The 15,847-nt window shown below is 45.8% G+C and overlaps 1 protein-coding gene across 1 annotated transcript; it reads left to right on the top strand.

Moving 5' to 3' along the window:
• Positions 1–354: 354 nt before the first annotated feature.
• Positions 355–15,306, top strand: ARF1 (ARF GTPase 1). Its single transcript, XM_071419280.1, has 5 exons — positions 355–513; positions 9,918–10,097; positions 10,993–11,103; positions 11,719–11,843; positions 13,700–15,306. Exons 2-5 carry the CDS (start codon positions 9,950–9,952, stop codon positions 13,859–13,861), a joined length of 546 nt encoding a protein of 181 aa, XP_071275381.1. The 5' UTR covers positions 355–513; positions 9,918–9,949; the 3' UTR covers positions 13,862–15,306.
• The last annotated feature ends 541 nt before the right edge of the window (positions 15,307–15,847 follow it).

Here is a 15,847-nt window from a genome sequence, read left to right as displayed (position 1 = left end):
GAGCTGTGCAGGGAGGGCAGGCACGGTCCCGACTAACCCAACCCCATCCCATCCCATCGATCCCATCCCATTCCCGCATTCCCGCGGGATCCCGGCCCCGCTCCCGCTCCGCTCACGCGCCGCAGAGTGGGCGTGGCCATCTCACAGGCCACGCCCCCACACCGTCCAGGAGCGGCTGCTCCCGCTGTGGCCACGCCTCCTCGCTTCAGGCCACGCCCCTGTTCTCACCTAGCTGTCACTCATTCCTTAGCCACGCCCACTGCGTCTCTACGCCGCGCCCCCCGCGCTTCCCGGCCCTGCGGCAGCCCGGCTTGGCCACGCCCCCTGGGCGCAGGCCACGCCCCCCGCTCCCTCCTCGCCTCCCCGTGGTGCCTCGCGCGGGGCGGGCACTGACGTGGCCGCATCGCGCCGCCATCTTGTGCTCCAGGGCGGATCGCGGCCGGGGCGAGCGGGCTCCGAGCGGGACCCTCCGAGCGCAGCCAGACCCACGGCCCGCGCCTCCCGACGACGCCGGTGGGTTTGCCGACACCTCCTTCTTCCCTCCTTTCGAGCCTTTTTTCCCTTCTCCGGCCCCCCGCGCCGCGCCCCCGCCCGCATCCCGCGGCCTTGGCGCTAAGGCGCGGCGGGCGCTGAGGTAGCGGGGCCGGGCTGTTCTTTCCCCTTTTTTTCCTTCTCGTTCCTTTTAATTCCTTCTCACTCTATCTTATCCCTACTGATTCCTTTTCCCTCAGAGAACCTCCAGGAGCGGCGTTGCCCCATCCGTCCCCCCCTGCACGTTTGTGGGGCGGAGGAGGGGGGGGTCGGGCCTTTCGCTTCCCTGCTCGTGGGTGGGATGGGGTGGGAAGGGCTGGGATAGGCAGGGCTGGGAAAGGGGAATCGCTCCAGCTCGGCAGCAGCTGCACAAGGCCCCTCTCCGCTCCCTCTAGCGATGGGATCGGACGGGATGGGTTTGTCCTCCCTTCCCCAAACTCGCTCATTCCGGCCCCTGCCCCGCCCGCGGACGGCTCCGAGCAAGGAGAGGCATTTCCTCCTTGTCCTCTTCCCCTAAAACCCTCGTGGGGTGGGGGAAAGGAGCCTCGGATGAAGCTCCTGGGGCAGAGGTTGATTCTCTGTAAGCCCTTGGCTGCTGAGTTGGTGTTTTTTTTGCCGGGCAGAGGAGTTGAGCTTTATCGTGGAGCAAACAACTCTTGTTTGCCATGCATCGCCTTGGGTTCGGTGGTGTGGGAGATCAGCTTTCCTTGGCCGAGCAGCTCCCGCTGGGAGGATAAGGATATTATATTCTGGCTGAAAATACTCCATCGTGCCTCTGTGCGAGGCGAACGTGATACTTGGAGGCTGATAAAGCTCGCTGTGATGGAGTGATAGCCCGGCTCTGCCCCAGCACAGCCGGACCAAAACTCAGCCGGGCCATAAAAACTGCCCCAAATGTTGTGGTGCTTGACATTGACCTTGTGGCTCTGCCGCTCTGCTCCTGCCAAAGCAAATTCCGCAGGTTGATTACAGTCCTGGCCAGAGGTCTGGTGTTGAAATTGTCGCTTTGTCAATAACTAAAATTCCGAGTATTTATTTAATACTTTGAGCTTTGTCTTGCGAGGCTCGCAGCACCCCTTTGCAGGGTATTCCATTAACCTTATTTTCCAGGAGAAGAAACTCGAGGCAAAGTGGATTTTTCCAAGGTCATTCAGCAATCTTTCTTGCTATTTTTGCTGCTGATTTGGAGCGCTTCTGGGGGAAAGAAAAAAAAAAAGGAAGTGTGGCTGAAATGGAGGATTGCTCTTTTGCTTTTATTCATGGGGTTTATAATGGAATAAAACAGGAGTATGGATAAAGGGGTTCTCTGAAAGGAAAGTTTTTGGGGTTGGTTTGATGCCACTGATATTTCTCTGCTACCAACATGTCTGCAGTGCTGGAGGGCCCTGCTGGGCTGCTTTCCCTGTTGGAATAATTGCATTGGGTGAAAGGGTGAGGAAACTCACCTCGATTGAACCTCTGCAACTCCACAGCTTTGCCAAGTTCCTTGGTGCTTCCTTCGATGGAGCATCAGGAATTAAAACGGCCCGAGCAGAGCCGCCCTCCCCTCAGAACAGCTCTGTGTTTTTTGTGATGGAAATCCTGTCAGAAGTCAAACAAACCCCTGGGTGTAAATGGTCCGAGGAGGAGCTCGGATGGGTTTCCCTGAGCGTTTCCTCGGTTGTGAAATCGCCGGAATGTGGAAGGGCCTGGCAGGAGCCGTGCCCCGAGTTCCCTGTGAGTGTTAGTCATGCTGACCGAGTGGGGGGAGCACCAGGCACAGCTTTCCGAGGCAAAGCAGCGTGTGTGGGAGTCGGGGCTGGATTCTGCTCCTGGGAATTCACCAAACTCTGCCGTGCTCCAGCTGCTTCCAGCAGGAGCTTTCTACAGATAATGATCAGCTGAGCCATGCATGCCATGAATTGGTGGAAGGAGGAAAGGCTCAAAACGCAGGATTCCAGCTGAAATGGCTGTGGTGAAATGTAAAGAACCACCTTTGCACATCCCAGAGGCTTTTCTGTCTCTTCTTTATAAAGATGGGCTTTCAAGCAAGGATTCTTGTGGATTTCAGCAGCCTTCCCAAGCATCCAGCTTGCTTTTTAGTGGATAAATTTGGTGAACGTGAGCTAACTTTATCTGAAAAGAAATAGTTCTGATTCTTTTTTTAGAAATCTCTTGGAAGTTCTGCTCCTGGAATGCTACAGAGCTTGTGCTATTCCCTTCCTTTCTTTAACTGATGAGTAAAGAAGTTCAGAATCAGCTTCCTAATACAGCAGCTGTTTTATTTCTGTGTAATTCAGCATTTTTTTCCTTTTTGTTTGCGAGTATCCGATTTTATTTCTTATTTTTAACGCACTCAAACATCGGAGGGGCTGTGGTGGAGCTTCTGCTGATGTTTCAGTTCTCATAAAACCCTCGTGTCTGGCAGCTCTTGTTCACCCACTGCTCCTCTGCCTCAGCACTCAGAGGCTCTGCCTTGACATTTCCCCCAAACCAAAAGCCAATCTCATTGCTGCATGCAGCTCTCCTGTGAGTTCTTGCCATTTCTACTAGGAGTGTCAATGTTGACTTAGTGCCCAGTTCCCAGGAATGAATAACAGGATATTTGGCTTAAAATTGGAGATTTTGAGCTCAGGAACAATTCAGCCTCAAAACCAAAAAAAAAAAAAAAAAAACCAAAAAAACCCACCCCAACTGTGCACTGCTTATCTGAAAAGAAATTCTCTGTACCCACCAGTTCTCACATACCAGTGTACCCAGTGCTGAACTGGTGAGCAGAAAGCCATAAGCCATTCTTGGGGTTCACATCTTCATTTTTGGCACCATAATATTTCCTGAGCAGGGAGGGCTTGGATGCAGCTCCCTCTGTGCTCTTCACCTGTCAGCCTTCCCTTTAAATAAGGTATTTTCCAGCCCAGATACTTTATTTTGCTTTTATTCATCAGGTTTATAATGGAATAAAATAGGAGTACAGCCTTATGGATAAAGGGGTTCTCTGAAAGGAAAGTTTTTGGGATTGGTTTGATGGAACTGATTTTGTCTGGAGGGCCCTGCTGGGCTGCTTTCCCTGTTGGAATAATTGCATTGGGTGAAAGGGTGAGCAAACTCACTCACCTGTGTCTCCTCTGGCTTGCTTTGTGTGCTCTCAGGTGTATAAATCTTTAAATAGCTGGAAGCTTTCTTGTGAAACAGCAGCAGTTTGCTTTCCCTGCTTGAAGGTGAGAATTCAGGGAATAATTCTGATTTGGGGTTTGAGTATCAAGTCAGGCAACCCACTCTGATCCTGATTCTTTTTATTCTGGCTGTTGTTTTAGGAGTGACTTGTTCTCATGTTTGAGAAATAGGGATGCCCCCAAAGGAAACTTTCCCCCCTGTGTCCTTGTTTTGATCTTGTAAGTGAAATGATTATTTTGTGTTTTCTGCCCCTCCAAGCCCAGTGCTCTCAGGAGAATATTCCAGCATGTGGGAATGTCCTGGCTGGGTAAGGTGTGTAGAGAGGGGGGTGTTCAACCTCCTTGGTTAAACAAAGCTGCTGGACAAGGAGATTTCCCCTCACCTGGAGTCCCACCCGTGCTTGCCTTGTCCTCCATCTGCCTTGGACATGTGCAGTGCTTTTGGAGCCCTCTTTAGTTTGCAAGCCTTTGCTGGCCAAATCCAGCAGTTCTGTACCTTTAGCTTGCATTTCACTGCTTTTTCCCTCAAATAACCTGGTTATGATCCTTCAGGACCTTTTCCATGCCAAGCTTGGCAGAAGCAGCCCCAGTGTGAACTGGGAGGAAATGGTGCCAGTGGTCAGTGTCAGTCTCCACAATTAACACTCCTCTGGTTTGAATTATTAAAATTATCAATCAAGGAGTTAGGAGTGATATTAATGAAGAGCTCTGGGAAGATGTTGTTGCCATGGCCCTTATGACAGAGCTGTTTGTGCAGGATAATGAATCACCTGTGAACAAAGGGCCAGGCCTGCCTGTTGGCTGCTCTCACATGTTCCACGTAATCCATCCCTCCTGCTCCTGATATGGCCCAAAGAGCTCAAATCAAATTGATCTCAGCTGAATTGCAGTGTGGAGGCCCCAGAGTGAAAGGGTTTGACTTGATAATTTCATCTCTCAGCTTAGCAGATGTGGAAGGGCAGTAAACAGTTCCTAAAAATAGTTGAATGGAGCTGTACTGGAATAGTATTGGGCCACCCTGGCTATATATAAAGAGGTCTTTCCAAAATTTGCTGTAACAGAACACTTGAATCTGTAAAGAAATGATTTCAAGTTCAAGAGAACACATCAGTACTGTTCCCTGCTGAGTGGGGGTGTGAAACACTGGGGCTGTGGATTAATCCTGAATTTTAGCAGTGTTCTATTCTTGTTGGATCTCTTCTCACATTCTCCTTTAAATCACACTTTATATTGTTAATAACAAGCTGTGGAGTTAGATTTGCACTTGAAATTATTTGCCAGTTGTTCTTGCGTGTTACACCAGTAACAGCTGTTGGAGTTGCATGGGTTTTTTAAAAAATGCATTCTCACCTCTTATTTGCACATTGCTTTGGTGATTTCTTGTGTGACTATTTTGCTTCTCTTGATAATTTAATTTAAAACATTCTAGAATGCTATAAATGAGAAAGAATGATCCAGGCCAACTAGTGACAACTGGCTGAATTTCAAATCAATATTTCTGGTAAATAACAAATTGATCCATTTTTATTCCCTGTGACTGATAGAACCAGGATGTTAATACCTGGTTAGGAATTATGGATTTGGGGCTTTTCTAATTGTTTTAGACATGGAGCTAAAGCTTAGGCCAATGCAAGGAGATTCTTCTTTAAATTGAGATGGAATTTTTGTTCCACTGCCTTTTTAAACAGGCCAGTTTTAGTTGCCAAGGTGCAGGAAGGAGCTTTTAGGTCAACCTGCAGCTGCTGGGGGTTTTACCCGTGTTTAATATTTTGTCTGATTGAAGCTGTGGAGCTCAGTGTGCCATTGGTGTTTCTATCTCCTTGAAAATGGCATTTCAACAGGATGGGAACAGCAAATATAATATCCCAGAGACAGCAAATGCCCTCTGTGCCTCTGTCCCAGCTGCTGGGCAGGGGAGGAACAGGGACTTGAACTTTCCTTGAGTGATCTTGTCAGAACCATCAAATCCTAGAATGGTTTGGGTTGGAGAGGACCTTGAAGCTCTGCTGGTTCCACCCCCCTGCAGTGTTCGTGGCTGCTGGGATTTTCACATTGCCAAAATGCTGGGCCCAGCCTGCTTGATTTTAACACTTGCAGAGTTTGGAGCCTTATTTATTCACTGTGGGAGCCTCATGTGGTGAGTGCTGTGTCTAGAAGTGAAATAAATTAATTTTATACTGCAGTGTAGTTTGACTCAATAATGGCATCCTCTCATTTTGTCTCTGCTGTGTTGAAAGAAATGATGTGAACTGAAATGAAACACAATTCCTGTCTCAGGGAAATTTAATCTCTTTGTGGCCAATAAGGACTTTTGCAGGGGTGTAAAGCTGAGGTTCTGTGGGAATTCCAGGGTGTGTTTTGCTCTCTTTGGTCATACACACGTGGGGTTGTTGGCCAAGCTCAGCCAAGGAGTTTGGAGGTCAAGCAGCAGATTGGACATCTCATGATACCAGCTTGAATGAAATGACATTTAAATGCATTTAAATCCAAAACTCTGCAGCATGATGAAGTGTTTAGTGCTCTTTGGCCTTGAGATATTCCTCAGAGCTCTTATTCCAACCACCTCCAATTAATAAAAGCAGATTCTGCTCCTTCCTCATGGGCCATATCACTTTAACAACCAGGGGCTGCTGCTATTGCAGACACTCATTCATTTTTAACTCCTCTCTGCAAAAGGCTGCCTGTAAAGGCTGCCTGTAAAGGCTGCCCGTTCTCCTGAGGGCTCCTCTCAATGTATCACTTACTAGAAAACAGGCAGCTGAAAATACTTTGGTTTCATGAAACGAAACTGCATCTTCCCCATCGAACGTCAGCGCTGCTGTTTACCGAGGGCACGTTGTGCCTTGGCCGAACCTGCCTGACGGGTTTCTAGCGCTGCTCAGGTGGAGTGCAGTGTGTTAAAGTGCTGTAGGACTGCCTGGGCAGGGACAGACAGACGGACACTTCAGTGCTGGGGTGCTGAGCTGCCGTTTCCAGAAGCTGGAGTTGTGCTGAGGGGAGAAAAAGAAACTCATGCAGCTCTGTGAAAATACTCTCTGCTGTTTATTCAAATCGCTCCCTTTCATACTCAAATCTTCCCACTTAGCCTGATGGATCCCTCTTTTGAAGATGTACTCGAGCACTACAAGCAGCTCACAAGCCTCAGTCTTTCATGTTTTCAGGAATTTTATCCGACTTGGGCTCCCAAAACGATCCGTGTAGCAATTACTGACAACTTTCGGGTGGAGAGAAGGAGGAAGTTAAATTCAGTAAGGAATGCTGGTCAGATATTGGTGAGACAAATGGTGATAATGCCTGAAAGGTAACAGGATTTTTTTTTTGCTTAAAATAGGAGGAAATTGAAGGCTTTTCTCATGGTGCAGGTAATGGGCTGGGATGGGAATGAAAGCTGAGCTCGGGGAGCAGAGGGAGCAGTCCCGTGATCCCTCAGCTGAGCTGCATTAACCCAGGCAGCTCCTGTGGCACTGCAGGGTGAGGAGGGTGCAGTGCAAACCATGGAGTGTGAGTTCCTTCCTGTGGGAAGAGGTGAACCAGAGGAATTTCTGCCCCATCCAACTAAACCCTCCTGGGAACCAAAACAGTTGGTGGGAGCTCTGCAGATGGATTTCTCCTGGTTTTTTCTTCTTTTAGACAGCAAGGATTCAGCTACTTTTTAGTCAACTTGTAAACATGCTTTTTCTTGCAGGAGTGGGCTGTAAACTATACTGTGCTGCCTATAAAAATAAATGTGACTTTTTTGTAATGCCACCTACCCTGAAGTACCAAATAAAGTTACAGACTCGGTTTGGATAGGAGGGATGTGGAAGAGAACAAGAGGGCAAATGGAAACCAAGTGCTTAAATGGATCTTAACTTCTTAACTCTTCACAAAAAGTAAAAATAGGGAGGATGGTGGTATAGAAGCAGCTTCAATGGCAAAGGGCAGGCTTGACCTGGAAATAGCTGCCAGGAAAACAAGGATCTAACAGGATTCACTGCTGCTAGTGCCAAGTACCAGCAACTTGTTCAGCCTGGACTTGTGCAGTGTGTGGAAAGCTGTCCTGGATGTAAATGATAGGATTTTGCTCTTTTTACTAATTCCTGTGATCAGTCCAAGCACCTGATAAGCCATTATGCTTTTAAACGTGTGCAAAGCAAAGAAAGGCATTCTTTGTGCAGGCTTCTGAGGTTCTCTTGCTGGGAAAGTTCTTGCAGTCAGCTTCTGTGAGCTCTGTAAAAGGTCACAGTTCAGGCCTGGCTGCTGCTTTCCAGATGAAGCAGGAGATAGAGGTGGCATGAGCAGCCAGACAAAGGGAAGCTTTACAGCCTCCCTGCCCTCCAGGCCACTGGGAGCTGTGCTGAGGGCTGGGATGGGAGATTTCCTGCTGTGGACAAATGGGGACTGCAGCAAAACTGTTTTCTCTGCTTCCTAATTAACCTTCCTGTTTATATAGCCTTCATATATTCCAGTGGGGGTGGAATATCCATGGTCGTGTTGCAGAAATACAAAAGGAAATGGTGGAATAACAGAAGTTTGAAAGCTCCCCTTTGGTTTTAATCCCCAGTCTGGTTTGTAGAGGAGTTGAGTTTTAAAGCTTCAGGCAGATAAAATAAACAAATCTTGGACTCAGTTGCTTCAGAGAGTTGGTGTGTGGGGATTGATGTCCTGCTGGAGCCCTGGAGTGGACTCTGAACTTCCCTGTGCAGCTGGGAGTGCTCAGACACGTGCCTTGGTTCCTGTTCCAGAGTTTAACTTTTGGGGTAAAACTTGTATCCAGCAAAGCTCCTGAGGAGGACAGAACTGCTGAGGCCTTTCCCAGTGCAGAGTGAGGCAGCCAGGCTTTCAGGCATGGCCAGGGTGCCTTGGTTCCTGTTCCAGAGTTTAACTTTTGGGGTAAAACTTGTATCCAGCAAAGCTCCTGAGGAGGACAGAACTGCTGAGGCCTTTCCCAGTGCAGAGTGAGGCAGCCAGGCTTTCAGGCATGGCCAGGACATCACTGGACAGAGTGGGAAAAGGCTTTTGTGCTGTGCTGTGCTTGTCAGTCCAAATCTTGCTTTAGAATAGATAGAATCTAGCTGTTCTTAAATAGATATTCTGCAAAGATAAATAGAATAGATATTCTATAAGGATAAATAAGTAGATATTCTGTTCTCTTTCTAGGGAGAGTTTTGCTTTATCATGAAATACAGAATATTTCCAGAGATGATTCAAGCTTTGTGTTATGCTTTAAATTTGGTTTTGTTTACAGGAAACTCATGCTTTGAATCTATTGGCTGTTGGTGCATCTGGTCTGAAACTTGAATTTTCACTTGGGTTCTGTCTTTTCTTAAACTGACACCTGCAAGCTTCTCCAGGCAGCATCAGGAGGGTGTGGATTGTCCCTGGAAGGTGTCTGGGAGCTCCCAGGCCCAGCAATGGTTCTGCTGGGATTTCAGTCCTGCTGTAAACTGTGCAGGAGTGGGTTTGGAAAGGGGGGATTCCTGATGGGATGGGTGAGGTCCCAAGGGCACAGGGGGTGGCTGAGGCTGGAGTGCAGAGCAGCTCCTGCAGCTCCCAAACAGGAAGCTCCTGCTGACGTGGATCCCTTGAATCACAGGCAGGAGAGGGGAGTGCTCATCTCTGAACGTGCTCCTTTCACGTGGCTGCTCATTCTCCACAGTTAACTTGATTAAATGTGCGTTTGTTTCCTACAGAAGGTCTCCCTCCACTGTTAATGAAAGTTACTGCTCTGTGTTTATGTGCTCTTCACAGACCACTTCCTCAGGGATGGAGAGGAAGGAAACTCTTCTGAGTAGGAGAAAATCCAAGCTGCATTCAGTTTCCTTCCCAAAAGAAGGAGCAGCTATTGCTGTGCTAAGCAAAAATTTGTGATCTGCAGGTCAATTGGGAAAAGTTTGTTTAATGGGGCCACTTTTCTGCAGATAAACTGTCCCATAACAGTGGGGAGCAAAGTACCTGAAGTGGTCAGCTGCATGAATTTTGCAAGCAGAAGTTTGAGAACAGCAATTAATGCTAAAATCTCTGAAAGAATATTTGAACACTTCAAGCTGAGTCATTTCAAGAGCACTGAGTTTTGCCACATCTGTTCATCTTTGTGTTGCTTCAGTATGGGGAAAATGTTCAGTGGTGCCTGGTGTGTCTATAAATGACTCACATTATCTCTTACTTTGGGTTTTTTGTAGGTTTTTTATGTCATGGTCAGGACACAACTGTTGGTAACTCATCAGTGATACTCTGATCTTTTTCTTCCTCCAGACTTCACTGGCCAGTGAGAACATATCTGAACCATGGGAAATATTTTTGCTAACCTCTTCAAAGGCCTTTTTGGCAAAAAAGAAATGCGCATTCTAATGGTTGGCCTGGATGCTGCAGGAAAGACAACTATTTTATACAAACTTAAACTTGGTGAAATAGTAACTACTATTCCTACTATAGGTAAGAGTTTGTGTTTCTCTAACTGATGGCTTGGAGATCTGGGTCTCAGCTGGTTTAAGTGACTTGTCTGCCAGAGCAAACACTCGTTAGAGCTGTGGTGGGAAGGTGGCACAGCCAAATAAATATTCTGCCATGGGGGGAGATTGGGACTCTTCTCACTCCCCTCCCTCTCTCAGTCACTTGTGGAATGAGCCTTTGTGGGCCACAGAAAGGCAATTTGTGTCCCAGTTTGGGGCATCATGGCAGTCAGACTGAGCAGCAGAGGGCTTCACCTTTTCTTTGTTCTCTTTTGATTGGAAGGTATTGAGATTTCTTAAAACCCAGGGCAGGTTGAGGAGTTTTTTTGTTCGATTGCAGGGGGAGTTTGTTTCTTTGGGGTTTGTATTTTTTGGTTCCTTTGGGCTTTATATTTTTTGGTTCCTTTGGGCTTTATATTTTTTGGTTCCTTTGGGCTTTATATTTTTTGGTTCTTTGGGGTTTATATTTTTTGGTTCCTTTGGGGTTTGTATTTTTTGGTTCCTTTGGGGTTTGATTTTTGGTTGGGGTTTTGTTGTTTATTTGGGGAGTTTATTTCTTCGGGGTTTTTTGGTTTTTTTTTTGGAGTTGTGTTTTTTGTTTGTTTGGGGTTTTTTTTTTGTTGTTGTTAGGGTTTTTTTTAAGGCAACACAGTTTGTTTTTTGTAGCTGCTCAGATAGCAATTAGATTTGTTCATTAGGGTGATGGTGGGAGCAGGACAAGCTGGTTTTGCTTCCAGAGCTTCAGCACAGGATTCTGCTGGTTTAAAGCAGCTCCAATTTTTAAGTGAGCTTTTTAAAATTATCACAGTCTGAGAGTGTGACCTGCTAATTACAACAGCTGTGTTGAAGTGAGATTTGTGCCACCCTCTCTTGTTCAGGTTTCAATGTGGAAACAGTAGAATACAAGAACATCAGCTTCACAGTGTGGGACGTGGGTGGTCAGGACAAGATCAGACCCCTGTGGCGCCACTACTTCCAGAACACACAAGGTGAGCCCACACTCCTCATTCCCAGCTCTCCAGAGTCTGAAAGAACTTCTTGGCTGTCTTCACTGAGTCAGTTTTTGGAGGGGAGAGGAAATATTTGTTATTATAAAAGGTGTGTTTGTGTGCTGCTCACTGCAGGTTCAAAGAGGGATGGGGAGAATTCCACAGACCAGTCTTCCTTGTCCTTCTGACTCAGAGCGAACTCAGGACTTTGTTTTTTCTTCTGTCAGCAGCACAGCTCTGCCCTCACTTCAAAGCAGAGTCTTTACTTAAAGCTCTGCAGCCCCATGAGCTGGGAGTTTGTCACTTCTGTCACTCCTGGGCCTTTTTCATGTGTGTGTATTTGAGTCCTGTCACAGCATTTCAGGGGCTGCTGCTCCTGGAAAATGCCAAGTGGTTCTGTAGAAAGAATACCCAAGTTGCAAAAACAAATGCAAACCAACACCAGTTTTCACCAACTTTCAGCAAGAACTGACTTTCTCACAGACACGAGACTTCAAGTTTTTGTTTATTTTTGTTTGCTTATTTCTAGGTCTGATTTTTGTTTATGTTTATTTTTGTTTGCTTATTTCTAGGTCTGATTTTTGTTTATGTTTATTTTTGTTTGCTTATTTCTAGGTCTGATTTTTGTGGTTGACAGCAATGACAGAGAACGTGTGAATGAGGCCAGAGAAGAGCTTATGAGAATGTTGGCAGAAGATGAGCTCAGAGATGCTGTTTTATTAGTGTTTGCTAACAAACAGGTATGCCCCCAAGAAAGGTGTCTGTCTGTCTGTCTAAACCCTTGAAAACTTCCACCACCCTTGTGAGTGCAGATCTTGACCTTGGTTTTCATATTTTCAGAGTAAATGGCCATTTAGGTATGTTGAAAGGAGAAAAAAAAAAGATTAAATTCTCATTTGAAAGGAGCATCCTTCTAAACAGTCTTGGCTAAAAGATTTTCAGTTTTAGTGAAAACCAGTTTGATTTTTAAGGTTGACATAGCTCAATTACAGCACCCCTCCAGACTTCCTGCAGAGAGGAATGCTGGATGCCAGAGCCTCCCTGAATTCCTCATTTAGGCTGTTTGAGGGTGGAAGCACTGGAGTTTTGATGTGTTTGTGCTGATCTGTGAGCTGGCCTCTGCCAGGCCTCAGAGTTGTGCTTTTATTGCTTGTGGAGGCCTTGGCAGCTTAACCCCAAATGTGAAGGGGCTGAAATGTGACCAGGAAGTGTGAAGAGGGAAGAACATCCTGCTCCACTGATTGCACAGCCCCAGCTGGGGAGGGTGAAGGTGCCACAGGAGCAGGAAAGGTGGCCTCTAAAGAAGCTGTGCTCAGCAGAGTAGGACTGGGTGCTAAAATACCTGCAGTCACAGAAAGCATACTCCTGAGTGGAAACAGGAGTTGATTTTACAAACTGGGACTTTTAATTCACTTGCAGCAACATACAGATAATATATTAGAATTTGAGGTGGGTTTTCCAAAGTTTTAGTTCCTTACAAGACCTTGGATGAACAGTCAGGTGTCAGCAGTCATTTGCCTTGCAAGTGTTTTTGAGAATCCTAAGGTCCTTCTCACAGAATTTTCATTATGCTTCAATAATTTTGAAATGTGGACTTGGAAATGTGAGCAGTGTCAGCACTGGGGGAATGGCTGGATAATACTCAAATATTCCATAATGTTGGATTTAGATTGGGTTGCTAAACCTTTGAGGCTTTTTGTCAGTGTTGGGGAAATAGCTTGAATATCACAGTAATCCACTGGGGTCTTCTGAAAGAGAAGTTTTGAGAGCTCTTAACTTTAAAGCTGGTGATGGAGGAGTGGGGAGTGACTGTTGTTGCTTCCCTCATATTCAAATATTCCATAATGTGGATTTAGATTGGGTTGCTGAACCTTTGAGGCTTTTGTCAGTGTTGGGGAAATAGCTTGAATATCACAGTAATCCACTGGGGTTTTCTGAAAGAGAAGTTCTGAGAGCTCTTAACTTTAAAGCTGGTGATGGAGGAGTGGGGAGTGACTGTTGTTGCTTCCCTCATATTCAAATATTCCATAATGCTGATTTAAGATTGGGTTGCTGAACCTTTGAGGCTTTTGTCAGTGTTGGGGAAATAGCTTGAATATCACAGTAATCCACTGGGGTCTTCTGAAAGAGAAGTTCTGAGAGCTCTTTTATGACTTTAAAGCTGGTGATGGAGGAGTGGGGAATTGTGAGGGTGTTCCCAGGGGTCTTGGGTTGAGGGAGGAGATGAGGATCTGACTCCATGTTTCAGAAGGCTGATTTATTATTTTATGATATATATTATATTGAAACTATATAAAAGAACAGAAGAAAGGATTTCATCAGAAGGCTGGCTAAGAATAGAAAAGGAAGGAATGATAACAAAGGTTTGTGGCTCAGACTCTCTGTCCGAGCCAGCTGGGCTGTGATTTGCCATGAATTAGAAACAACCACATGAGCCCAATCCCAGATGCCCCTGTTGCATTCCACAGCAGCAGATAACCATTGGTTACATTTTGTTCCTGAGGCCTCTCAGCTTCTCAGGAGAAAAGAATCCTAAGGGGAGGATTTTCCAGAAAAGGTGTGTGTGACAGGGAATGACTGTTGTTGCTTCCCCCAGGACCTGCCGAACGCCATGAATGCAGCAGAAATCACAGACAAACTCGGACTGCATTCTCTTCGTCACAGGAACTGGTACATCCAGGCCACCTGTGCCACTAGTGGAGACGGTCTCTATGAAGGACTGGACTGGTTGTCCAATCAGCTCAGAAACCAGAAATGAAACCATAAACCTTCCTCTTCCCTCTTTTTCCACCCTCCCTCTTATCTCCTCCTACTCGCCCTTCGCTTTACTCTAATGTGGCAAACTGTGCTACTTTGTGGTATTGAGTGCCGGAAGCTGTTTTCATTTCTTTTTTGTCACAGTATATATTGCATCATGCTGTAAATGTGGCAAATACAAGCCTGAAAACAGTTAGGTTTCTTATTTAATGTAAATAGTTTTTGTTTCCAATGAGGCAGTTTCTGGTACTCCTATGCAATATTACTCAGCTTTTTTATTGTAAAGAATCGAGTCACTGTTTAGTACCTGGAAGGGAATTCAGTGGGTTAATAACGTAAGGGTTGCCAGTGGTCCTTGTGCAGTAGAGCTGGATTCCATCTTGGTTGGGTTGTGAGATCTGTGAGATCCATTTTGGTGGTTGGTTTTTAACCTGAATTCTGTATTTTTTTAAAATAGACAAGGAAAAGTAAAAACACTTAAAACACACAAACGTTTGACATCGCTTCTGCTGCTCCAGCTCTAACGTGGTGACTCTTGATTCTTTTGAAAGGGTGAAGCAATGACTGACACCCAATTAGCTTCATCTGCTTAATGACCAGATCATAAGTAGTAGATCTCTGGCTCTTTCTGTAGCTCGTAGTCTGTGCTCATCTTCGTTCACAACCGTTCAAGGATTTGCTGGGCCTGGTTTAGATGAGCTTTGCAGACTCATGCTAAACATCTGACTTTTGGTTCAGGTGAGATTTCTCGTTTCCATTGAACTTGAATCATTTCCAGAAGTCGACATTTTTAGCCTGTCATATTTGTCAAAAAGTGTTTTGTACTTTTCTTGTGCTTAAACCACTCCAGAAGGCAAAACCTTTCCACAGGAAGCACAGCCTGTCCTAGTCCTAAGCTCTATAGGCAGAAAGTACTGTACTTAACGTAAGAATTGCCATGAAAAACACCAAACATCTATGTATAGTGTCTAGGGAAAAAAACAAAACAAAAAGCATGAGAGTTTGGAGAGTCATTCCACTCTACAAGTATTCAATCCCATTTTGGAACAATCCCATATCTGTATATGTGTGAAAACCCTTGGCATCCCTCATACTGCAAGGTTCAGATTTGCCATCAGAAAAATAAAAAAAAGACCTCTTTACTTTTCTTTTGTATTTTGATAAACACTGAAGAAGCTGGAGCTGTTAAACTTTAACTCGAGGAACTATCAGAACTGGTTTATTTAGTGTTGTGGAAACCTTTATTGCTTTCAATACACAACTAGTAATCAACTGTTTTGTATACTTGTTTTCAGTTTTCATTTCGACAAACAAGCACTGTAATTAAAGCTATTAGAATAAAATCTCTTAACTATTTCATGTTTTTTATGCCTTGCTGTTCATTCGATCATCTTGGCAGAATCATAATTAAATACTTGTTGAATAAAAAGTTTCATGAAACTTGCACTGGTATCGTGTTGGTTTGTATCACCTTTGTGCAGGGGATCCAAATCCAGGCAGCTTTTTGCCACATCATGATTTGCATGGAAATTTGAGGATCTCTCCTGTGTTTTCCAAGAAATGAATCATTCCTGGTTGGAACCCTGCAGGTGAAATGGTGGGTGGGGTTTGTTGGGTTCTGCGGGAGTCACTTTGTTGCCTCTGGGGCAGCACAGCTTGAGCTTCTTGAGCAGCCCCATCGGTTCCCCCAACAGGTTGTTCCTCCTGCTGGTCCCAGTTAATTACAGCATCTGTGAATTAGCAGTTTTGTGGGGGGAAAAATAGGAATTCCACCTTCCTAAGTGCTTTGTTTTGCGTTTTCCCTTTCTGCAGTTCCCTCTGGATGATCCTCCTGCCTTCCCTGTCAGCTGCAGCTTCTCCTCTCCCCAGTGCTCAGGCTGCCTGCCAGCTCCTGGCTGCTTTCCTGGCTGCAGCTGCAGCAGCTCCCCCAGAGCACTGGAAAGCTGCAGGATCAAAGGTCTGTCCTGCAGGTTAGAGAGCAAATTCC

The sequence above is a fragment of the Agelaius tricolor genome, unplaced genomic scaffold (assembly GCF_023055355.1).
Source record: "Agelaius tricolor isolate 1412-34295 unplaced genomic scaffold, bAgeTri1.0.p SCAF_103, whole genome shotgun sequence".
NCBI classification, from domain to species: Eukaryota; Metazoa; Chordata; class Aves; order Passeriformes; family Icteridae; genus Agelaius; species Agelaius tricolor.
The sequence above is the reverse complement of the archived record's forward strand: the minus strand, read 5'-3'. Positions and strand labels throughout refer to the sequence as shown.